The sequence below is a fragment of the Prenolepis imparis genome, unplaced genomic scaffold (assembly GCF_030444845.1).
Source record: "Prenolepis imparis isolate NDT839.2.m4 unplaced genomic scaffold, iyPreImpa1.0 SCAF_1, whole genome shotgun sequence".
NCBI lineage: Eukaryota > Metazoa > Arthropoda > Insecta > Hymenoptera > Formicidae > Prenolepis > Prenolepis imparis.
This window is the reverse complement of record NW_028141159.1, coordinates 11,919,782-11,946,514: the sequence shown is the minus strand read 5'-3', so window position 1 is coordinate 11,946,514 and position 26,733 is coordinate 11,919,782. Positions and strand designations below refer to the sequence as shown.

General features: G+C 29.7%; 2 protein-coding genes across 2 annotated transcripts; one reads left to right on the top strand and one right to left on the bottom strand.

Moving 5' to 3' along the window:
• Positions 1-259: 259 nt before the first annotated feature.
• On the top strand, positions 260-4,188 carry Taf1c-like (TATA box-binding protein-associated factor RNA polymerase I subunit C-like). The gene is made up of 11 exons (XM_083044258.1): positions 260-775; positions 1,024-1,125; positions 1,206-1,336; positions 1,541-1,631; positions 1,725-1,844; positions 2,015-2,213; positions 2,284-2,419; positions 2,643-2,863; positions 2,940-3,208; positions 3,311-3,484; positions 3,570-4,188. The coding sequence occupies exons 1-11, from the start codon at positions 535-537 to the stop codon at positions 3,911-3,913; spliced, it is 2,028 nt and encodes a 675-aa protein (XP_082900384.1). The 5' UTR covers positions 260-534; the 3' UTR covers positions 3,914-4,188.
• A 3-nt stretch (positions 4,189-4,191) lies between these two features.
• On the bottom strand, positions 4,192-6,709 carry LOC145940130 (mitochondrial import inner membrane translocase subunit TIM50-C). Its single transcript, XM_083045336.1, has 8 exons — positions 6,426-6,709; positions 5,729-6,072; positions 5,393-5,512; positions 5,202-5,309; positions 4,940-5,071; positions 4,739-4,862; positions 4,485-4,588; positions 4,192-4,428 (listed from the first exon to the last, which is right to left on the bottom strand). The coding sequence occupies exons 1-8, from the start codon at positions 6,562-6,564 to the stop codon at positions 4,336-4,338; spliced, it is 1,164 nt and encodes a 387-aa protein (XP_082901462.1). The 5' UTR covers positions 6,565-6,709; the 3' UTR covers positions 4,192-4,335.
• Positions 6,710-26,733: the final 20,024 nt, after the last annotated feature.

Genomic DNA, 26,733 nt, shown 5'->3' with positions numbered 1-26,733 from the left:
GTCAAATTTTAATCTTCAATCTCAATTTTCAATGTGTTTGATACGGGTTTTAAGGTGCTTTTTCATGCTGACGCTCGACGCTCATTTTTAGCGTCAAAAGACGTCACGTGACCAAAATTGACGAATTGGTATCTTTATTTTTGGTCACGTCTTTTGACGCTAAAAATGAGCGTCGAGCGTCAGCATGAAAAGGCACCTTTAGGCTGTAAGCAAATCGACCAATCGCAGTCAAGCATTTTATAGCAAGTACGGCCGCGTTCAGCAGAATGCAATTGTTGTCAAACAGTTCATGATTTTCTGTTGAATGATGTTTAATTTTATATTTTACAATTTGCAAAAGGATCAATTCAATCGGAAGAAAAAAATAAAGAAAATATTTAAAATTGTGTTAAAAAAGAAAAAAAAAGAAAATTAACAATTAACCTTTATTTAACATTTATAATATTAATTTTACATCTTTTAATTAGATTGATGAAAATCATTTCTGAATAGAACTGCATATTTTATAAACAGATAAATAGATTTGATTAAACCATGAGTAAACGAGAATTAAAATCAAAAGGATTTAAGCGTGCTGAAAATAATTTGCTGAACAAACTCGGTGCTGTATTTTTGAAGAATTATCCACATCATGTAATGCCTGGTTATAACTTCAATAAATCATCATGTACTGAGAATTGGGATGAAGAAAGTGCAATGGGGCTCTATCAAGAATTTCCATATAATTGTGATTTACCAAAACCATTATTGCCCCCAGCGAGATTATCAAGAACAGGTGATAATAATACTGACATAAAGGAATTTTTAATTTGTGAAATATTCTTGAAATTAATCTTTTTGCAATTTTATTCTATTTTTCCTAGAGATATTTTGTAAATATCTTTCCAAAAAAACTTTGTAATTATTTATTGTCTTTGTAATACATTTTTTTGTCTCTTTGTAATACTTTCTTTTCTTTTTCTGATTTCATTCAATATATATTTTAGATTTTTATAATATATTTTATCTTTGTAAATTTTACAGTTCTTTGTGAGGAAGATCCAGCTTTACAGCTTCTTACACTAAAAAATCATTTAAAAGATGATATTAACAGAATCATGAATCATTATGAAAGGCATAAGAAGGGTTTGTATAAAAAAATTTTTATAGTAATTTTTATATTTATATTAATTTATATTAACTTAAATAAAATTTATTTTTAATAGAGTTTGACGTAGTACATACAAAGAAAATAAAATGGAACAGAGGAAGTAATGGATATAACGCAAAGATACCTAGATATGTTGCAGATATAGCAGAATTAATTGACATGGATCCTGATCCTTATTTTGAAGGGGTATATTCAACAAATCGTATCTTTTAGAAATTTTTATTTAGCAAAACAAGTAAATATTTAGAAAAATATGTGACTATTGGACAAATAGTTGAATTATTAAATATAAACAACTTGAAATAATACTCAGTAAAAATTAAATTTTTTATAATATTGATATATTATTTATAATATTGATTTTATTACTAATAAGATATATCTTTTTAGACTTATAATTGGTATTACACTGGTGGATCATTAAACTATATTCAGTTAAGTAACTGGGATGTTCTGCTATTTCCATTTATGGAAGACTTGGGTACTATTTTGGACAAAATATGTTTATATAATGCATATAATATTTTGTTTATATAAAAATATTAATCTCTTTTGTATATTGAAATATTTTAAGTTGCTGCAAATATTATACCCATGGAAGACTCAATATGGAAGCCATTATTGCAAAATTCAGCTAAATGTAAATTACACGGATTATTATATGAAATTAGGCACAGTGAGGTTGATAATACATGTATGTGTGTAATTTTATAGTTAAACAATATAAAATAATTTATATTGATAATTTTCTTTATTTTTAAATTATTTTATAATTATATAATTATTTTATAAATATAAATTATTTTATCATTATATTATTTATATTTATGTGTGTGTATTATATTGATATATCTCACATTTTAGGTAGAATTTTAGGAAGGCATAAAAATCAATGTGCTATTTATATGCTTTCAAATTCTGAGAATTATTTATTACTTAATGAAATTCATAGGCAAGCCTCAAAGGCACCATATGTCAGTGCTGATTTGAGTTTAACTAATGTCAATTACCATTGTACATTAAATGCAGAAAAAATATTGTCTTTATGGGATATAAATAATATGTGAGTATTTTTTTTTGTCTTATTAATAATCTATTGTGTATTTACAGTATCGATATTTTGTTTTTTCCAGGCATTCTATTAACAGTGGTCCTGTATTACAAAATAATATGACTTACGATGTTTGGGGATGTATAAGGTTTCAACAAATGGATCTAAATGTTTTGACTTATATGGATAGATGTTGCTTACATTATTTTGATATCAGAGTAAGAAAGAGAAAAATTTTAAGATTAATTATTTATCATTCATATATTTACAAATATCAGAAGTTATTTATCAGTATTATTTATCTAATAATAAAAATGTATCTGTGTTTCTTAATTTTTATGTACTATAGTAATATATACCTTAATATAATATAATCTTATTGAATTTTCTTATAGTAATATATACCTTAATATAATATAATCTTATTGAATTTTCTTATAGACTGCTTTTGATCGATCATGTCTTACATTGTGTCCTAAATTTAATTTGGAAAACTGCGAGAAGCTCTCGGTCGAGGCACCGAGTAAACACAATTCCTGTCGATATTTGGGCACTTATCATTCTCTCTTATTATGTGATAATCGTTTTCCAAAACACTGTGTACGACAAAAATGGACACATCAATTGAAGGATACTCCATTATTGGCAACTGTAACTAACAAGTAAATAATGTTTTGAATGAGACTCTCTTAAAATAACTAATTACACAATATCATTCATATTACTTATTAATTGTAGCAATGACAAGGAAATTATTGTTTTATCAACTCAAAGAGTCGGTGAAAACGCAATAATTTTGAATACTTGGATGAACGAGGAGGAATCTCATTCCTTCAATTTACCTTTTACACCTCCATGCATTGCGGAAACGTTAAATGAGTCTCAAATTCAAGGAATGTGCTTGAATCCATATTTACGAAGCAGATTTGAACTGTGTAACACTGGTAGCACATTAGTTACAAGTACAAAAAAAGGAGAAGTGTTCTACTTTGTACAAAATTCGATTGGTATAATTCTATTTTCTTATATAAAATATTTTTTGTTTTATTGTGTAAAATACTTAGAGAATATTGCCTAAACATAAATATATATCTTTCCAATATTATCAGGTGACATATTTTATCAATGTATAACACACGAAAACACATTGGATAAATATTCTCCCATAAATGGCAAAGCTTGTTATGCGTTGAATATGTGGGAGAAAGCTTTATCAACTCAAGCTGAGCCGTTAGTACCTCTGACACTTTCCAGCAAATGTAACATGGAACATATATACAAAAGTAAGAGAATTTTTATTTAAGTATATTATTTCGATTGTTTGCTGTAATGTAAAATATAAATTAATTAATAAAAATTATTTTACAGATTTTACGAATAAAAAGCTCTGTTTAAAATCCAATAAAAAGGATGCAGACTATTCTTTTGAGCCAACCTGGAAACAATCATTGGCTACATTAGGATCTTACATCGATCTATTAGCACCAGAACTTCTTGCAGTGTGGGAAATACGGGAAGAAGTGCCATTACCTAAAAATACAGGATCCCATCAGAAAGTTTGGAACTGGTTGGAATCGTCGACTTCGAATCATCCGATGATGCAATCACGAAACGACTCTGAATATATATCTACATTTAACACTAATGAATTAAATAGTGTTTCTCAAGAACAAGATCTCATATGTATTGAGGAAGACAATGTATTGCAATAAATACTGTAACTAAAAGTTAGAACAGTTAGTAAATGTAAAGACATGTTTAAATAATTTGATTATAGATTAACAAAAGAGAACAAAAAAATGTCATTTACTTGTCATCAACTTGCATCCACTAAATATCATTAGATTATTTAAAGATTATATTTTCTGTATGTATAAAATTTAATATTAAAATAAGTTGTATGTATAGATATAAAAACATTTTATTATATTTATATGTAATTGTGATGAAATATAAATATGTAAATAAGTTGAACTGTCATAAGAATAGATCGAATTTTAAAACATTACTTTATTACAATAAAAATTATACAGTAATCATATTATGCATAATCTTTTGCGATAAAATAATGAAAAATTGAATATATTGCATATTAAAAAATGTACATTTCTCAATTTGCAATGTCATTAGTTGACTAGCGGTTCCGTAAGAAAGATGGTTTCCACCTCGAAGTAAGTACTTTGCTGCTATCTTCTTGTGCCTTATTCTGCTCTTCCTCGATTTGCATCTGTTAATTATTATTATAGTTAAATGTTCTAATTATATGCGCTTATAATAACTTACCAATAATTTCCGCCGATTTTCTTTAAACATTTCCAATGGGTTATCAAACTGTCTATAATAGTTTAAGACGTCGCGTACATCTTGCACATTCGATGTCAATATTGCTAAGAAATAAAGTATTGTATATCTTATTAAACTAAGGAAGATTATACATAACAATGCTGATATTTATAATATTAAGAAACAATTTACATTTGTGGAGATAATGTTAATAAGAAAATATAAAGGTGAATAATTTTAAAATATTGGCTTACTTTTTAGGAATGCCGCTAAGTCATATAGCGTAGTATCATCATCATTACCAGTCCATCGAGGAAGTTTAAATGCATTTTCTGGGTTTAACTTCACGCTTTTATCATTCCAATCGATAACAATAACCTATTAATAATTTTAATATATAAAAAACACCACAAACATAACGAAAAAATAGTCTTTTATAATAAGAAAATAGTTACTTTACTAAGATCACGATTAAGAGCTCCTAAATCTTTAACATGATGTCCATCCACAAAACGTGTTGCATCTCTAACTAATCTGTACATTATGTATGCATTTGGATCTAATGCATCTAAAATGGGGAATACCGTCTGCAAATAAAAATCAATAGATATATACTATAGACATTTTTCCTCGAATAAATAACTTTTTGTCAAATATTCAATATAATATTATTAGTATTTAATAGCTATTTTTAAAAGAAGTAAAAATCACAATTACCATTCCTTGCTCAGCTGTATAAATCACAGTTTCAAATTGTGGTGGTGCTACTGCTTCCAAAAACTGATCAACTCCAGGCCGTTTTTTAAATCTCCATCCAGTTTGATACTATAAATAAGATATATGTCTATAATATTCAAGCATCAAATTAAATTATACATATTTAATCTTTAATCAGATTAAAAACTTACTGTCCAATCTGGATGTACAAGAACGTCTGTCATTTCCAAAACTAGAGTATATTGTGGTTGGATATATGGATATTTTAATGGATCAGGCAATAATTTATCTCTACTGGGTTCTTGTACTAGCTGCAAAAATCAATAAATACTTATACAAAGTGCTTTCTAATATATAAGTATAGTTTCATAGAATTGTATGTTGAATGCATTTTTAAAGTTAAGAAATATACATGTCACAAAAACTTTAATATAAAAAATTATAAAATTATTCTATTAATAAAATAAAGCAGTATATTTTTCAAATATATATATATATATATAAAATAAATTATAAAAGCATCATACTCTTGTATAATAATTGAGCTCTCTCTTGACTCTCTTATAGATCTGTTCAAAGAATGGTAAATTGGAAAATTCATCCTCAATGACATTCCCATGTCCATCATAGTTAGGTCTTCCTAATTCATATACTAAATAAGTAAAGCCAAGACCCATGAACACACCAAAGGCTGCAAACCCATAATTCATCATTCTCTTTGATCGTTCGCGATTTGCTTTTTCTTCTTCATCTTCTGTTTGTTGTTCATTCTGTTTTTTATGAGCTGTTGTTTCTTGTCTCAATGATTCAGCTTCATTTATTGATGACTGTATATTTGTTAAATTACTAGTGATCTTTGGGCGATCTGTTGCTGAAAACAAAAAACACAATTCTTTGTATAAAAAATTAAATATCCAATATTATTGTATACAAGTATATATATATTTGTGCAAATAGTGATCTTTTAACATATGCAACCTAAGCATATAAAAATTATATTTTTTCACACTAATATATACTAAAATAAACAATCCTTAATTAATATATATATTTCCTCGATTAATGTATATATCTATCAAATATTAAAATAGATGTTTATTTTTTCATCGTTCTATTTTCTTTCTTTCTGGGTGATTTTGATATTTATGTGTGCAATTTGTGACTTAAATTATTTTTATAACAAAATTTTCTCCATGCACAGTACAGGTTATGTTTTGTACTCACTTTCGGTACTGTAATATTTTTGTGTAACTCGAACAAACGATATTCGGCTAAATGGTCGTCGTAAAATGCAATGCGTTGTTCCTGCATTTGCATTGTATATTTTACACAAAACTCGCAGACCTCGCATTGCAAATGCCATACTTAAAAAATATCATGAGCTTTCCGGCTCCGGCACCTTTTTGCGCATGTAGAATCTAACCCTAATCAAAATTCACTCTCATATTATCTGGCTAACTTCGACGCAGCCGGTAAATTCAATCGTTCATCTTGTCTCGACAACATAATATATAATAAATATTTATCTAAACTAAATAAAAAATCTTACGATAAATTCGAATCAAAGATGCTACATAAAGAAAAACATATCAAGAGATTTCGAAAACGATACGAATTTATTCTCTATTATATATTCATAATTACGTCATCTATAATATATATATATATATATATATATATATATATATATATATATATAATCAAACAAATATTTGTTATAAAAAATAAGGGCATGAAAATTTTCGAATCGTAAAGAATAGATCTTTCCATTGTTACATTAACAATAATGAACTAATTAATCACTAATATTATTATATATAAAATAGTTAATATATATATATATATGTTAAAATAAAAAATACAAAGTTTATTAATTAGAGTTTTAATAAAGAAAAATTAATTTATGAAGAAGAATATTTCAATAATCTTGCGCATTTTCATATTTTATTCGAACAAGTTTTATTTTTCGTGAAAAAGTTTTATATAAAAATTCACAGAAATTATATATAGATAAACCGCGTACTCCTCTACTATTATAAGCAAGATTTTGCTTATGCAATTAATAAAGAGAAAATATATATAAGCATTTAATTAAAAAATCCTTTTTGATCATTAATCTGTCTTATTGTATTATTCATTTAAAATAGCGCTCAATCTGTCTACATATAATATAAAATTGTATTTATAGCTCATTCATATATTTAAAATTAATATTTTTATTATCGATTTCTTATATGATCTTATTATTCTATTTGACCAATGACCGTACGATATCTCAAGACTGTACCTAAATAATCCATAAATAAGTCAGTAAAATAAACACAATAAGTACTAAGAGAATCGGCCAATTAGAGAGCAGTAAGACCCTCTATCTACATGTAATTGGCTTTATGAACAAATCGCAAATGGGCCCTAAATGCAGTAGCGACATCCTTTCTATATTGATCACGTGATTGCAAAATCACGCCACCACTTGCGAACTTTTTCGGTACTATGATATAAGTCGAATCAACTTCCGCTTCCTTTTCCCTGTTGGATCTCGTCGAAGGACGGCAGACGGCAGGTAGTTACGTCGTTTATAAAAAAAAAATAAGATTTTTGTTGAATATTCGCGTCTCTACTAGTTTACACATATATAAATTTGATAAAGTAAATAAGGCCTAAATCCTAAAATATTTGATCTTAGCCAGTTAGGATCGATTGAACAAGGAGTAAAGAACTGAAGTAAAGAACGCGTACATTCAGCAGTACATTCAGCCATATTGAATATTGAAGGTGGCCGCTTGTTAGATCGGTAAATATATAATAAATGTACAATATATACACAATATGATGATTATTGTGTCCATAATTTTATTGGCTATTTACTGATAGCATGCGGCAATCTTCTGTATTCGATATAACTGGATGCGTTCTTTGTTCTATTCAATTGGTCATGGCTGGCTTTAAAAACAATATATTTTAGGGTATTTAAAACTTTATACTTTGTACTTTACCAACGTTCAAACAAAAGACACGCGAGAGAATATGTTTAAATTAATTTACAGACCCGGAAACTCAATTTATATGTATATATATATACAATCGGTAAATATCTCATAAAAATATATACAATAATAATAATTAAAAATTTGCTAAAAAATATGTGTTGCATTTATTGTAATATATACATATTATTGTATATATTACAATAAATGCAATATGTATATTTTTAAGTAAATTTTTTGGTAAATATAAACAATATATATAATATATTACAATAAAATACTTGATCTATCTTGTTCCAATAAAATTACAATAATATATACAATAATAATTATGCAACGCATATTTTTTAACAAATTTTTTGCTAATATATATTGTGTAACCAGTAGAATTAATATGGATGAGTTGACTGAAGAAAATTGTTGGAGAAATTTATTAACGTACTTTATCCATTTATTACAATCCATCGTTAATGCCTGTATCCATAAGCAATAGAGGTTGACGGTGTTACATTGCTTATAAATACAGACATTAATGATGGATTGTAATAATTGATAGAATACGTTAATGGATTTATCCAACAATTTTCTTCAATCATCTCACCCATATAATTCTACTGATCAAACAATATATATTAGCAAAAAATTTGTTAAAAAATATGCGTTGCATAATTATTGTGTACATATTGTAATTTTATTATAATTTTATTTATGTATTTTATATATATATATATATATATATATATATATATATCACACGCTCATTCCCAGTAGTGCAGCTTAGTTATATTTGACCATCGAAGTAAATAATTACATTGTATTACATTGTATAATTACTTATCGATGGTCAGATAAAACTAAAACTGTATTACTGAGATTGAGCATGTGGGTATGTGTATATATGTACATATATATATGCAATATACATAATATATATGTAATATATATAACTTAAGTGATTTGTTGTAGCGTTTTTATCTCGATTGTTTTCAGATTTATAAAATATTCATAATTTTCGATTTTTCTCATTATAGTCTGTGCTGTTTCGGCCCTGGTTTTTCGGTCCCGGTTTTCGGCCATGGTTTCGGCTTTGTTTCATTAAAACTTACCTCGATGGTCGGATGAAACTAAGACTGTACTACTGGGTTTGAACATGTAAGTATGTGTATATATATGTACATATATATATGTATGTATATATATAATAATATAACTTGAGTGATTTTATCTCGTTTTTATCTCGGTTGTTTTCATAATTTGTAAAATTTTCATAATTTTTGGTTTTTCTCATTATAGATTCTCTTTGCTGTTTCGGCTCCAGTTTTCGGCCATGATTTCGGCTTTGTTTTAACTGTAGATCAGAATTGATATCAACAGGTATTTTTTTATATTCTTGTTATATATTTGTACATTTTTGTATATATTGTTTTACTCTCGATTATCATAAACATCGTTTTTATATGTACGATAGGCGGATTATTTAATAAGATAGGATTTATTTTAAATAATTGTATCGTATTCTTTCGCTATGTGTTTTAGAATCGTTTGTAGTTGTAATGATTTTCGTTTCATATGTGATTGAATAGTTTAGAAGTTACAATGTATTTACAGTATTAAATAACGTAACTTGGTCAATTTTTAAAATATCTCGAATCCGCTTGCAGCATGTATTTTAGAATCATTGTAGTTTTTAATAATTGTATCTTTGTATTTTTTATTTGTATTTTTTTGTATTTTCTATATTTAAAAATTTTTTTATAATATTTAAAAAATGACAAAAATTATATAGAAAATACAAAAAATAACAAATAAAAACACAAAAAATACAATTTTTACAAACGATTCTAAAACATAGTGCAAACGGATTTGAGATAGCTTTAAAATCGTCCAAGTTATGTTATTTGATACTGTAAATGCGTAAATTTTAAACTATTTAACTACAAATAAAACGAAAATCATTACGATAATTAGTACAAATGATTCTAAAACATGGCAGAAGCGAATTCGAAATATCTCTAAAACTGTATATAAAATCACACACAAACATACACAATTTTAGAAGTAATTACTATGAAATTTATTAAGTCTAATGGTCACAAATCAAGATACGATAATTCGAAATTAGTGGACCAGTTACACATTAAAAAATAAAAAAAAAATTCTTTAAAGCAAAATTTTTTGAAGCAATTTTAGAAATAATAAGTTATTAAAAAGATAGTTAAATAATATATATATTTTTAAAGATACAAGTTTACTAGTTTTGAATTCATTTGGCTAATTTAATCATAGGATTTAAAAAATTAATTAGCATTATTTCTGAAAAATAATTATAAAGAATAATTTTCTTTGTATATAAATGTATCATTTTCTTCTTTTTTATTCTCTTTTTTTAAATCTAGCGTTGAATTTTTTATTTGAAGTACATCTGTTTCAGTGTACTAGTTTTATATACAGTTTTATATATATATGTATATACTATTAATATATTTTTTATATTTTCTTTTAATATATTTTATTATATTTAATATTTAACTATTTATATATTATATTTAACTATTTTTCTTCTCGTAAATGTAAAACATGAAAGTTAGATAAATGAATCTCTTTGAGAATATCTTTATAATTATGTGAGAATTAAGTAATCAGAAATGTGCTATAACTTTTCAAAATTATATTATGTTATAAATATATATAATATATATAAATATTATTATTATATAAAACGTACAATAATAATTATTGTTATAATAATAATAATAATACACATTACCCATATGTTCACTCTTAGTAGTGCAGTCTTAGTTTTATCCGACCATCGCCGTAAATAATTACATATTTTATTATTATTATTATTATAACAATAATAATTATAATTATTGTACGTTTTATATATATATTGTTATATTGTTATATTTAGCATCCATTCTTAATTGCAATAACAATTAGACAAAATAGAGTTGTGAAATAAAAAAAATAGTGGTAAAACATTTAACGTTTATTTCAAGAAATTCAATATTGACTTTTTTTTTTATTTCCCAATATATTATATATATATATATATATATATATATATATATATTATTATGTCCTGTTGTCATTTTCTTCTTCATGTATCATTTGATGTTAAGATTTAATTAACTCTGTTGTGTTATTTTTTATTAGGTGATTGCGGAGTTTGGTTTACCATTTTCTACAAACTGGAGAAGTATTTTTGGAGAACTATTATACAACTAGAAATATTTTTGGAGAACTATTATACAACTGGAGAATTATTTTGGAGAAAAGGGATGTGTCAAGTTCAATGGTTCTCACAATTAATAGTTCTTACAATAATTAACATACTGGTTTTATTGGTCTTTCATCGTTAATTTTTATTCGGTAAGTTATATTTTATATATTTATGTTTTATGTATTCTGGTCATATACTGATTTTTATTAGTGTTATTTTAATATTATATATATAAAATATATAACTTTATATTAATATTTTTCTATTATAAATATAATAAATTATATTAGAATATAATTAAATATTAAAAAGAATAATAGTATACTAAAGGCTCGGAGCCTTCTGTTTATATCTGTTTATAATATATATTTTATAATTATACGAAAATTACACGAAATGGTCAAATATATGGCATTACTTGAATTAATTGTGTGTGTGAAGCAGGCGTATTGCATTTCGTGGAAACTTAAATAATTAAGAATTCTGGTTTTAATTTCAATATTTCTATAGTTTTTATAGTTCTATAGTTTCAATGGTTCAATAGTTTTCTATAGTTTAAATATTTCTGATCTTTAAATTAAAGAGAATGCCTCAGGATAAATTGAGATACACAAGTTCACATAGCATTTCATTTTGTCATACGAGATTTTCTTTCTTTATATCAGATTTTCAAATTTATAGTTTTATGTAAATTATAGAAAGAATTTTTAAGAAAAAATTCTATTTTTACTCATCCGTCTCGAGACATTTGATTGGGTCTTTTCTCTCTCTGTCTTTCTCATTGTTAGTATTGAGGAGTTTACCCGATTATCGATCAACTCTCATCCCAGGAGACCAGATTTATAAAATTTTTCTACTTTCGCAAGTCTATACGATATTAAACTACGAATGTACGTGTGTATTGCTTTAACTCGCGACTGCAATCGTGTGAAAATGTTTCTAACATTTTTATAAAGTGACAGTCGCGTTTTGTCGCGACCGACCCTGACTATCGCGACAACACGGGACGACAAAAGCAGATGGTAATAAAAATCGGTTTCGGCGCTCGTATCTGCGCGTGCACGCAACCCTCTGTCACGGCTGTGTCGGCCGCAACGATCTCACCGTTCATTCAAGAGTGACGACAATCGGGTGTAGCAGCGTACGGTTTCAGGCGGACAATACCGAACGACGTATTCCGGACGCGAATTTCATTCTGTCGCAGCATGTCGCACTGTTTAGAGCCGAAAACACGCACACAAAAGCTGGCGCTTTCATATTTCTGCCACGACGCGGAGATCTCGCGTGAATTCGTGTCGATATACGCGGGTCCGGAAAGTTACTTTGTGAAGGATGGGCGTGATCGCAAACGTCAGTAGCCCTTGCTACCATTGTCTTCATCGCGTTTACGTTTACGCAACTGATTACGAACCTTCGCCAACTTTTTTTTTTCTCTCTCTTTTTAATATTGTGAGTTGTATAGGATTGAATATCGATTGTAGCAACCTGAGTATAGCATAACTTGTCCTCTGTACTACTAAGGTATACAGTCCTCTGTACAGATATACTATATTGCTGCTTTCCATTGGTCTTTGTAATTTGAAGTTCAGCCAGCATTTGTATGTTGTGATGAGAAAAATTACAAATTTCAAATAAATGGTTCTGATTTAACATCGCCAGGTTGCAAGACAATCACTGAATTCGTCGACTAATTGAGTGTAAACTATGCATATATAATATATAGTATCAGAAGAGAAATTGAGAAATGTCCTCCAACTAGAGATGGACAGATAACATTAAAAGATTAACTGGGATAAATAAGATAATAGAAATAGTAACACTTTTATTACAAGTGAGCCATTGAGAGCTCTTATCTTTGAAGATGTGATTATAATATCCTACAAATATATATATATAGCGCGAAAAGTCTCGAAACGGTCTAATATTTCGGAAAGGAAGCATTTTACAAAAAAATATTTTAGACAAAAATTATAGATGTGTGTGAAGCTGGCGTCTGATTTCGTGGAAAGTCATAAATAATTAAGAGTTCTGGCTTTATTTTAACCGAGACGCCAATTTCACGCATCATCTCACTTTATACTACGGCATTTACTTTATCAGTAATTATTAGGATTAAAAAAATAGGATTAAAAAAATGTATAGTTCTACATGAGTTCTAAAAAGAGTTCTGCTTTCTAAAAGCAAAAAAAATATTAATTAAACTAAAATAAAGACAATCGAATACCTATATCTACAGATATTGAGATAAGATTGCTCTAATATATGTGTCTCTCTCTCTTTCTAATGTATGTATTTTATTTGTTATTACAGGTTTTCGCAGTCAAACTCGCGCGCAGCTTATCAACAATAATACCTATATCGAACGGATTATTGCTTCGCGTTTTCGATTATATAGTTTTCTCATTGTGCAATGTACGCGAAATACGCGTGCGATTCACGCGTCGCGTCGGGAGTGCCGTGTAAAGTCTCGGGCGATCGTAATTCGTGTTTCGCGAGTGTCGTGAGTGCTATCATGGACCAGAGAGGAGGAGGAGGCCCGGGGAGGCATCGGGCGACAGCGGGGCAACTGTGAGGTATGCAAAACAAAAACTTTTTTTTTAAATTGCATTGTTTATGAGATGTTCGACTGTTTCCAGACTTTCAAAACACCCTGTGTATACAGGGTGAGTTTTAAATGTTACAAACTTATATCTTGGAAACAAAATATTTTAGATAAAAATGTTTCATACGAAAGTTAAAGAATTTCGAGGAGGGATAAAATTTGCGCTACTAACTTTTTCTTAAAGGGCGATTTTCAGAGTTATTTGAATATTATTTATGTTTCTTTAAATGGAACTACCTTAATTTTTTTTATATAAATCGACTTCTCAGAATATTTTGCATAAAAAGTTATAAGGATGGGATAGTCAAAAAGTGAATATAGTTTATGAAATATTTAATACGTTCTTTTGACATAGGTAATTTTACATAAACTGTGAAATATGACGTAAAATATTCATTTTTTGATGATTTTATTTTAATATTTTTATGCATAAAATAATGAGAGGAATCGATTGGTGTAAAGAAAATAGTTGATTTTAAGAAAAAATGTAGCTACTAGTTGTAAATTATAATAATTTTTATTCTATTTATATGTTACAGATGAACGTAATTTGCAGTCATCAACATCGATTGGTGAGTAATGAATTATTATTTTACGAGGTAACGGTTTTAGAGTAGAAATGTAGATTGTAGATAGATCCGTTATCTCAATATAGTAAATGAATAGATTACAAAATATTAGTATGAAATTATATGTTAAAGTAATAATCACAATTTATCATTAGAGTGTTTTTTATAAAATAAATTAAGTTAAATTTACTACTACTAGTATTATGAAATGTTTTTTATATCTTTTTTAAATTTAAATATTTATCTTAATCTTGTAATTTGTAATCTATTTATTTATGATTGTTAACTTTAAAGTTGTAAAAATTATTCAAATAACTTGAGAAAAGATATTGAGATTGAATTTACGAATTTCAAAAAGGTACAAAGAGTTCTAATAGCACTTTTCATAATCCTACAGTTTCTGATCAAAATTTAAAAAAAGTTTCTCATTCCTTATAATTATATTAAAAATTCAAAATTGAAAAAATGTGCTAATTTTTCACAAATCTAGCACGACATCCTCCCTCTAAAATACTAAAACGCGTTTAATATTATTATTTTTGACAAGAGTTATCGATAATACTGTTCAAGTTCCTTTTTATATGTGCAATTTTAGATCGATTCCACTATTATTCCACCATTATTAATCATTTTTAATCGATTTTTATTTATGCTCAGCATGACATTTAGTGAAAGTGTGCCATGTTGATGATTTTTGGCAGTTTTAATCATAGTTTTCGACAGTTATATAAGAGTTCTATGCTTAAGAAGTCTTTTGATTAAGAAATGTATTTTATTAATTTTTAATAAAATTGTGTTTCTGCATGTTTAATGATTTTTATAGTGTTTGATGTGAAAGGCAGAAAGTACATAGATAAAATTAAAAACATGTGCAAATCCCGTCTAAAAGAGAACTAGAATTCTTATAAAACTGTCGAATATCATCAGCACGACACAGTTTCAATAAGTATTGTGCTGGAGGTAATTGTTTAAAAAAAAGTTAATGAACGGAACTGTTTTTAGAATTAATTCTAGTGCACAGAACTCTTATAGAACTTTTGAAAACATTAGAACTACGGAAAATCATTAGCACGACACATTTCCACTACATGTTATGATGGGCATAGATATTAAAAATTGATTGAACATTATTAATAATGGTGAAATATCGATCTGAAATTGCACATATATACTGAACTTGAACAGAATTATCGAAAACTTTTGTCAAAATGATAATATTCAACTCGTTTTACTTTTGAGGCGAGAGAGTGTCGTGCTAGATTCGCGAAGTTAGCACTACATTTTTTCAATTTCGATTTTTTAATATAAGAAATGTGGAACTCTTTTTTTAATTTTTATCAGGAACTGTAGAACTATAAAATGTGCTATATAACTCTTAGTATTTTTTTTTGAAGTTTATAGAATGTCGTACCAACTTCACAGACACAATACGTGTGCGTGAACCTGGCGTCTTCGTGAATCTCAAATAATTAAGAGTTCTGTCTTATTTCTACTAATTTTTCTTGGTCCTTAAATTTTTTTCGTACTCTGTCGCGAGTACATAGTATAATTCCGCGGTGGTAGAATCCGACGTTCTGTTGATGTCTTATAATTGAGCAGTCGAAATATTCGTCGAAATACTCTCTAGCGAAATATTGAAATTTTATACTCTCTTATTTGTTGGTTTAAATATTCTGGGGCATTATTTTTCTGGGAAATATTTTATTATTTCATTATTGGCGATAGTTTGCTGATATCGGATGTTTCCATAAAAATGTCGAATTATGTGTAAATCGTAATAACACTTTGCACGTAATGCGCGCGTTCCTAATCCGTAGCGGCATATGGTCCAACATGCGAAATATCTCGCGCGAGCGTAATCATCTCGCCGCATTCTTCTTCTCGCTCTCTCGTGGATTAAATTCGCCATTAAAACCCGTGTCCACCATTTACCGTAGATATATACATCGCGTTGCGAGCTTACGTTATCGATCAGTTATAAGTCGGAACGAGGAAAGAGCTTGATTTACGAGCACTCTCATGAATATTACTTCCCATACTCTGTATGTGCGCTTTATTTTTTTTTGCATTTTTTTCTTTTTACATCTTTCTTTTAGTTTAAGACAACAATGTCCTGTTAATTGTCATTTTTTCTTTGTTTCATTTGATGTTAAGATTTAACTCTATTGTTACTTTTTGGGTGCCTGCAGAGTGTATGGTTTACTCTCTCTTTCTCCGTCTCTACACGGAGAGAATTTTCTCTTAGAATTTACCCTGAAAATCATGGTAATTATGGGACAATATGATATGGAAAGAATTTTATGAGAATTTCTCTGATTAATATTTATCACAATAAAAATAATAATATCTGTCACAATAAAATATAAAACATGTTTGATTAATTTTACTAAACTGCATGGTAAAATTACTCAAACATGTTTTATATTTTAACGTGTAGATATTATTATGTTTATTGTGATTAATATTAATCAGAGAAATTTTCATAAAATTCTTTCCATACCATATTGTCCCACGATTACCATATGATTTTCAGGGTAAATTCTAAGAGAAAATTCTCTCTGTGTATCATCTTCTCCAGTAATGGTTCTCAAAATGGTTTAATAGTTTAATTTTAATTATTCTATATGAGTTTATTGGTCTTTCGTTATTTATTCTCATCATTCATTTTTATTCGGTAAATTTGTCATGTTTTATATATTCTTTCGTCATATATTGTGTGGGTTTTTTTTTACTGATTTTATTTTAGTACTGTTGTTACTGGTTCCATTTGCAACTCACAATATTTTTATTATCCTTCGGTGTCGGTACAATAATCAACGTTCTTTAATGAATCGATTTCTTCATCCATCGTTTTCTCTTCTACTTTTTTGGTCGAGATAAGGCTTCTTGCATATTTTTTGGTTTTTCTGTAACTAATTTTAATGTTGCCATATATCTATCCGGCCGTATTCCTCGTTTCAAATATAATTTACGCCTCACATTGTATATTCTGTTTTAGAAATTTTTTTAAAATTAAAAGCCATAAAGAGAAGTAATGTTATAAAGATAATGTTGCGAGGAATTTTGTTTGCGAGGAATAAAAGTTGCATGAAAATGAAAAAAACAACTATTGATTTTTCAAAATTCCAACGTACGTTCGTCAAATATACAATTTGACATCATCGTTTCTCGCACCGGCGGTGCGTGACTTAATTCGAAATTGTGATTTTAACAAAAATATATATACACATAGTTCTGCATTTGCGAGACAAAAACATGGCTTTACGTGTACGAGCGATGTCGTGTAATTTAAATACCCTGTCTTTATATTGAAAATCCATATTGATAATATTATCAAACTTTTTTTATGTGTCAGTTATAGATAAAAAATTATAAATTTATTTTTGCATCAGTTCATCATTTGAGAAAGAATTAGATACAATTAATAACTGCAAGATCAAATGTGAAACAATATATGACCTTGCAGTTACATTGTGCGACCCGAACATCCGAGAATTATCATGACTGCGCACTAGTTGGTCAATATTGCACTGCATTTTTCTTTTATTCAATTATTTGTTTTAAACAAACTATATATTATCCGACCTCCCGACTCTAAATGCTTTTTTTATGGTTGTATTCCTTTTTAATCTCTTGTTTCAGTTTCCTCAAAATCATGTTACTATTAACAAATTAACTGACGTTCTCATTGTTTTATACGCATCTTAGACTTCCAGTTATATTTTTCATGGTTTTAAAATTCCAGCTTTCTCTTGAAGAGTTTTGAAGTCCCAATTTTTTTCTTAAAGAGTTTAAAAGAAGGTTTTTTTGTCTCTTTCACTACATTTTTGACTGCACTAGTTGGTCAATACTGCATTCTTCTTCGCAATTATTTATTTCAAACAAAATATATTTTATCCGCCCTCCCGATTCTAAATTTAATTCTTTTTTTGGTGGTTGCATTTCCTTTCAATTTTTTGTTCCAATTTTCTCAAAATCATGTTACTGTTAATCGATGCGTAACAGCGGAGTTGACTGCATCAAAGCTTTTAATTAAAAAAAATTTCAAAACAGAATATACAATGTGAGGCGTAAATTATATTTGATTCAATATATATGACCTTACAGTTACATTGTACGGCCCGAATTTCCGAGAATCATCTATATTGTAATCATGGCGTTTTTTTTTATCATAAAATAAAAGTTTTTCACTCACCAATCGATGCGCAACAGCGAAATTGATTACGGTGAATGCTACGGATATGCGATAATCAATTGTACCATAAGTTGGTATAATTTATTATCGCATATCCGTAAACATTCACGTTTTTATGTTACTGCATTTGTTTCTCTTGGTATGTTACGTAACCTCGATTTATCTTGTACGGATCGAAAAACGCTGTACTATATACTATAAAAATATTGCAAAATTATGTATCAAACTATCAAATTGCTCTTTCATCTATTGAAAAATGATTCACAAAGTTTTCTCTTATGGATTTTCTGGATTCTTCTCATATACGCAGCATTATATCTGGTGTGTTTCCTCATATGTATAATATATTATCATATATGTCTGTTAATGTTCTGTGCATACGCATGAGACATTTCTATAATTATAAGGATATAAAAAATGGTAAGCAATGTATCTTTGAATAATACTATATTTTTGCAAGCTAATTATAACAAAAAATTAAAAAAAAATTTTACATCTCATTAAGAGATATTATATAGATATTATAAAAGAATTAAATAATTACTCGATTAATTACAAATAATATGCACACAAATTATATAATCTATTATTTCGAAATCAATTCTGGACTTATCACCTTGTTTTTCTATTCTCGATTATATAGATTACAAGCGCATTATAGGAATATTATGTGGAAAGTGTTGAGGCTCATTTTCTAAAATGTATATCAGTTTGGAAGATATGCATTATTTGCAAAAATTACAACACGATACTTGCGCAACGAATCCGCCGCTTCTTTCAGCGACTGCGCGATGGACTCGAAATGCATCAGAGGCATTTTATAAAAGCACGTTGGATTATATCCGACAAAAAAACAAACGTTTGGAAAAATCCATGCCTTTGGCTACGCTGGCGCATTGTGCATTTAATCTGAAGCGCGTATCATAGTTTTTGTCGGCCGATGAATTCCGCCGATGTATCTCCACGGTGCACGCCAGAATATTTGCCGATTCCCTTTCATTTTCCATATCCAGGGTTGGAGAATTATAATATACACGTTCTTTCCTAATGATACAATATCAATATCAATATTTTTTTTTGAAAGGCGAATAGCACAGATAGCTTGCTTTGTATAATTTGTAAAAAAGATAGTGGATATACTTATATAATTATTTTTTTAAGCACAAGTTTATATATATAATACAGTATAATAAATAACGCATTATAGTTTTCAGATAATAATATAATTTCGTTTATTTCTCTTAATATTATAATGGATTTGTAATAGATATGAATTATATACCCACAATTATCTACACACATTCACATGGTCTACCGTACATTATTTTTTCTTTGTCGACAATAATATTTGTTAATTAAGTTTCATTAATCCAAACGGATAAAAGAAAGTGAAATTTGATCTCAAGACAAAAATTACACATTTTGAATCTTTACAGTAATGATTCAAAATATATAATTTTTGTCTTGAGATCAAATTTCACTTTCTTTTATTCGTTTGGATTAACGATTTTCACTACGCAACACACAGTAAAAGATCGACCGCTTAAATTCTCCCTCACGTCCGTCTGTTCCGACCGCGAGTTAAAGAACAAGTTTGTGCGAGCTTGCCCGGGGATGAAAAAAAGGGAATCAGGCTGTCGACGCGCTGGGATTCACGCCACGTTCGATACGATTTTTTTCGAAAAGCCAAACACGACAAGAGAAAGAGAGAGGGAGAGGCAGAGAGAAAGAGAGAAAGCATAGAAGAGAACTTTTAAATATCGACGTCGCGCTGAATAATTCATCCCGTGTACACTCGCTGGATATTTCACCCTCGCGAGATTCCGGATTACGGGATAGATTGCGTGGCTCGATCTTAGAGCCCTTCCTTGATGTAGGGAGATTAATTTAATAACGAGGATCGGCGGATGAAGTCGTAAATGAAGTTGAGGAAACTCAGTAGCTAATATCGAAACGCTTTCATTTGTGAAAGCACAAGGAGATATGAATCGTTCATTTTCAGAGTAGGGTAAATCCTCTCTCATAACATTATAATTTTCGAGAATAATTACAAAGCTTACAGAGATTTTTCATAGTAAACTCATATATTTACACAACTTCAAAATAAATATCTTAATAGGAATAGTAATATATTAAGGCTCCTGGGTGCTCACCGCGGCCATATTGGATTGTGACGTCAGAGGCGAGAAAGCACACGCTGAAAATTCTTAGATGCCATTTTTTAATGAAAAGATATTTCGATTAAACAGCACTTCAGATGGCTTTAGCACACTTTTAAAAACCCCCGAAAACTATCCTTTTCCCTTTATAATCAATCAACATCTGTAAAATGATCGAGATATCAGACTTTGACATGCGGAATGACTGCGCATGTGCAAAGACCAGACGGATTGGGCTTCATAATATTACATTTTACAGCTATTGATTAATTATAAAGGGGAAAGGATAGTTTTCGGGGTTTTTTAAGAGTGTGCTAAAGCCATCTGAAATGCTGTTTCATCGAAATATTTTTTTATTTCGAAATGGCATCTAAGAAATTTTAGCGTGTGTTTTCTCGCCTCTGACGTCATGATTTCGACATGGTCAGAAAGGAGCCAGGAGCCTTAAGTACTTAATGTATCGATAAACTTCAACTTTTTTTTTAGATAACGTTTAATGTTTTATATATATATATATATATATAATATATAACATTTATTAAGCATTATCTAAAGCATTATTTTAAAATGTAATAACAATATAATTAATTATAATTAAAGAAGACAGATATTTGAATCTTATATGCGTTGTACATATGTTTGAGAATTTTTATTGTTTTTAAACATTTATTAATAAATTATTGCTAATAAATGAGATTTATCGATTTCTCAATGAGAATCTGTCTGCTATATTGAGATGACCGTCACCTGGTACAGGGCGGTACGTATCATTCTGTACGGTTACTCCACGTTACGTCGGGCGAGGGTATTCTCGCGATGTTAATTATGCGGCGGCGTAATTAAATAGGAGGTAATTGAGGGACGTGGAACGTATTATTGAAGTTTCTGATGGCGACGGGACGGCTAGGACTCGTGCTGGTGTTTGTAAGTGGCTACGCGTGTACGTGAAACTATCATGTGCAGCACCGACCCTTGCCATAGGGAGCACGAATGGCACAAATAGAAATCTTCGATCTTTTTAAAGAAAGGAAAATTAATGTTAACTTAAATAATGAATGACTATATAGTCTTCAGGATCAAAAGGAAAACGAAAATTCATTGAATGTCTGGTATACGATATACGCGAGATCGTTATTCTTCCTCCGCGGTACGTATGCATTTCTACGGTGTAGCTTGAGAGATCGCGCACGCTTGATAAAACTTTCAGAGAATCGCTCTTTCTCGGTTGCATAATGCACCCAGAAACGGGAGGTCGGTCGCGATTGTACCGAGAACTTTCTCACGTTTCTTCACGCGGAATCCTTCCACACATTTCTCCTATATATGTGTATCAAAATAAATCCGACTTACAAATATATCCGAGAATTAAAAAACGTTCAATTGATAATCGCTTAACGTTCATAAGGAACTATATATTTCGTATTCTACTAATTTTGTGTAATATATTCCGTATTGTGTAATCAGATATATTACAGTAAGAGAAGCGAGGAAAGAAATTAATAAATTTATTACAGTCTTACGGTATTTTTTGGAAAGCATCACGTACAATCATAAAATATCGATCGAAACCGTCATATTTGGGCCTGCAATAATTACGTTTACCATCATGGACCGATCAAACCGGAGATGCATCGCGCGAGTCTTGGAATAAACGGAGCGCGCACGACGATCGCGATTAATGCGGCGCCTGCTGCGAGCGAAAATTAATTAAAAATCGAAACGCATAATGGATTCTGGGAACGGCGCGCAACTGCATAACTAGACAGCTAGGGCATAACGCAGGGTTGGAAATTAGCGAGGGTGGTCTCATAATGGGAAACGATTGGCCTTTAATTGCCTGCCTCTAATCGGAAACGAGCCCCGCTCCCTGTTCCACGCAATTTCGATAGGGCAATAATGAAAGCAATTAATAATTAATATTAACGTTTTCTTAGTTTAAGTAAATATTTTTGATTCTTTATTATTTATGTTTGGATTAATTAAATCTAAATCGATTTTGTTCTTTTTCCTTGGTGGTTGTATTACCTTTCAATCTCTTCTTTCAGTTTTCTCAAAATTATGTTACTGTTAACAAAATAACTGACTTTTGCGTTGCTTGATACCCATATTAGACTTCCGGTTATATTTTTCATGGTTTTAAAATTTTTATAGTTTTAAAATTCCAACTTTCTCTTTTTAGAGTTTTAAAGTCCCAGTTTTTTCTTAAAGAGTTTAAGAGAAGGTTTTTTTATCTCTTTTGGCTACTTTTCTGGCTGCACTAGTTGGTCAATATTGCTCTGCATTTTTCTGAATTTATTTTAAACAAAATATATTTTATCCGCCTTGTCGATTTTAAAATTAATTAGTTCTTCCTTTTCAGTGGTGATATTACCTTTCAATCTCTTGTTTTATTTTTCTCAGAATCATGTAACAAAATAACTGACTTTCGCGTTGCATTATACGCATCTTAGACTTCCAGTTATATTTTTCAATGGTTTTAAAATTCCAGCTTTCTCTTGAAGATTTTTAAAGAATTTAAGAGAAGCTTTTTTGCCTCTTTTAACTGCAATTCTGGCTGCACTAGTTGATCAATATTGATCTGCATTCTTTTTCTCAATTATTTGTTTCAATCAAAATATATTGTATCCACCCTCCCGATTCTAAAATTCATTGGTTTCTTCTTTTCATGGTTGTGTTCTCTTTCAATTTCTTGTTTCAATTTTCTCAAAATCATGTTACTGTTAACAAAATAACTGACGTTCGCGTTATTTTATACATATTTTATATTTCCGGTTATATTTTTCATGATTTTAAAATTCCAGCTTTTTTTTTAAAGAATTTTAAAGCCCCAGTTTTTTCTTAAAAAATTTAAGAGAAAGTTGTTTTGTTTTTTTTAACTGCTATTTTGGGCTGCACTAATTAATCAATATTGCACTGCATTCTTCTCAATTATTCCTTTTAAACAAAATAAATGACTTTCGTGTTGCTTCGTACGCATCTTAGACTTGCGATTTATGTTTTTCATGGTTTTAAAATTCCAGTTTCCTCTTGAAGAATTTTAAAGTTACAGTTTTCTCTTAAAGAGTTTATGAGAAGATTTTTCGTTTTTTAAACTTTATTTCTGGCTGCATTAGTTTGTCAATATTACACTGCATTCTTCTTCTCAATTATTTGTTTTAAACAAAATATACATTATCCGACCTCCCGACTCTAAATCCATTTTGTTCTTTTTTTTGTTATATTTCTTTTTAATCTCTTGTTTCAGTTTCCTCAAAACTTTTTTTTTTAGATAACGCTTAATAAATGTTTTATATATATATATATATATATGTATAACATTCATTAAGCATTATCTAAAGCATTATCTAAAAAAAAGTTGAAGTTTATCGATACATATAGCACTTAATATATTACTATTCCTATATTAAGATATTTATTTTGAAGTTGTGTTAATATATGAGTTTACTATGAAAAATTTTGCGAGTTTTGTAATTATTCTCGAAAATTATAATGTTATAAGAGAGGATTTACTCTACTCTGAAGATGAACGATTTATATATATTATATATAACATTGATTAAGCATGAGAGTCGACTGTCTGTTTCTCTGAGATTGAAATTGATTGAATTTTTCTGAGATTGAGATTTCAAAAAAATCTGCCTATTGATCTATAGTTACTTTTGAAATCTGCAGCGATTACGAGCCGTTATCGTCTAACTCTATACAACGTTGACGCACTGACAATGAGTGTCGACTGTCGAATGCATAGAACTTAAGTTCTATGCTGTGATTAAACCGGTGCGCGCGTCATAAGCGCGATAAGCATCGTTTGTGTGTTGATGGCGAGTGGGGTGCACCACATTTGAAAGGGTTTACACCCTCCTCCCTTGTGCGCATTAATTTACCGTGCAGGTATCGCGCGTACCACCTTCCTCATTCTCCTCTTCCGCATCCCTCATCGATACGTATACAGTACACACGCGTTAGGTACACATCGCCGTTTGTGCGTAGTGTATTCGCGCGCGAGCTAGCCTCGATTCCGTGGTAATTTCCGGTTCGACTGGCGGGTAGTGCATCATCATTGTGTAAAGGGGGGGGATAGGGGAGGAAGGGAGATAGAGGACGATGCAGGAAATAGATAATCATCGGACGTTTAATTACTTCCTAAGTGCTGCTCCGCAATTAAGTCATCAAACGAGAAGTAAGCCCAATGCGGGATTTACGAGCACTACTTAGCGGCTAAATGACGATTTATTACGCAACTTTTTCCTGCAATATGATGCATATATGTAAAATAATGCGAATTATAAAAATATTCGCTGAGAGAAATTTTTTAAAAAAAGAAAAATTAAAAAAGGTTGAGCCGTGTCATCTCTTTCAATAATATCTCGCATGTTTTTCTTAGAAGTTGTCCGTATTTAAATTTACGCTCTTACATTCCGCAGTGGCATCTCGAGAGACATCAAGGGAAATTATTATGTCTTCCTAGATCACGTCGCGATTTTACGCGATCGCATTTCTGAAGTTCGCGACGCTAATTCCCAATTTCAAGTACGTGAAACTATAAATCGACGCGAATGGAGTTACGTAGCCAGCGGGTAAACCGATCGCTGTAGACACATCGAGCGCAAACTCCACGCACGGCGGGCGCGTGTAAGCCTCTAATATGATTGTCTCACGCCCGAGCACGACTTCTCGTTTGTCACGCTCACGGGATTTTCTTGTAACGATATTCTCGCGCAACCCGTTATACGCGAGAAGTTTACTACTCCGCTAAATTAAATATGATCATGGAACGAGAGACGGAGAGAAAGAGAGAGAGAGAGAGAGATTCACCTTACAGCCTCGACCTACACCTATAGTCCCGATAATGCCGTCGAACAATTTCCCTTTGTGAACAATTTTGAACCGTGAATGACGTGTGTTTGAGCTTATTAATATATGCCTAAAAATCAATTTAATTATAGGAATTATATATCTTTCTTCTAAAAATTGCTACAGACTTTTCGCTTTCCCGATTTACACAAATAATAGTACAAGGATGAGAAAAAAAATCCTGAAGACGGTGATGTAATTCGCGGGGGCAAAAGGCTCGGGGAACTACTTGCGAATATTGGAACGCAGAAACGCACTTTTCTCGGCAAGTTCAAAGTCCGCTTCCTTCCATTTGTTACGGTCTATCCAACGTTTTATAAGGAATTTAATATGTCCGCTCGGGAATCTTCCCTCTGAGATGGGATAATAACTGCGGGTGTCTGGACCGCGGGTACACTTACAGATATAAATTGTAAGATTGCAACAGCGCGACGCGGATATAATAAACGGCGTATCTGAAGCCGCGCGTTTGCATTTTCCTCATCGTAAAATTCATCGTATCCTTTAAATCACACGCTTTCCTCATATCTTATGAATTATATAGCCATAATTATTTAACTATAAAAGTAGAATACAATCTTAATTTTTTCTCATAAGAAATATAGACTAAAACAGTGATATCATATATATTACAGAAATACATACACAACATATAAAATAAATGAAATATAAAATACTATCAAATGTTCTGAAACTATTAACACCGTATATCACTCATGCCACATCTGTTCACAGCGTAAATCAGTGATCTATACTGTGATGAAATTATCACATAATTATTCTGCAATATTAACGATTAATATTATATTTTCGTGACGAGCGGTACGATTCGCAATGATTATGAAATTAGTCGTCAAGCAAATCACCAATGATAGAACGTTTTCTTATTTCTATCTTTCGTACAATTAATATCAGAATGATTCAAATTCAGATGATTCTT

Excerpts from the sequence above, each read along its gene's own strand:
- Taf1c-like (XM_083044258.1), top strand. The coding sequence starts at position 535 with ATGAGTAAACGAGAATTAAAATCAAAAGGATTTAAGCGTGCTGAAAAT. Across the intron at positions 1,126-1,205 it reads TTATGAAAGGCATAAGAAGG|AGTTTGACGTAGTACATACA; the intron begins GTTTGTATAAAA and ends TATTTTTAATAG. Across the intron at positions 1,845-2,014 it reads CAGTGAGGTTGATAATACAT|GTAGAATTTTAGGAAGGCAT; the intron begins GTATGTGTGTAA and ends CTCACATTTTAG.
- LOC145940130 (XM_083045336.1), bottom strand. The coding sequence starts at position 6,564 with ATGGCATTTGCAATGCGAGGTCTGCGAGTTTTGTGTAAAATATACAAT. Across the intron at positions 5,310-5,392 it reads TTGTACATCCAGATTGGACA|TATCAAACTGGATGGAGATT; the intron begins GTAAGTTTTTAA and ends TCTTATTTATAG. Across the intron at positions 4,429-4,484 it reads AAAATCGGCGGAAATTATTG|ATGCAAATCGAGGAAGAGCA; the intron begins GTAAGTTATTAT and ends AATAATTAACAG.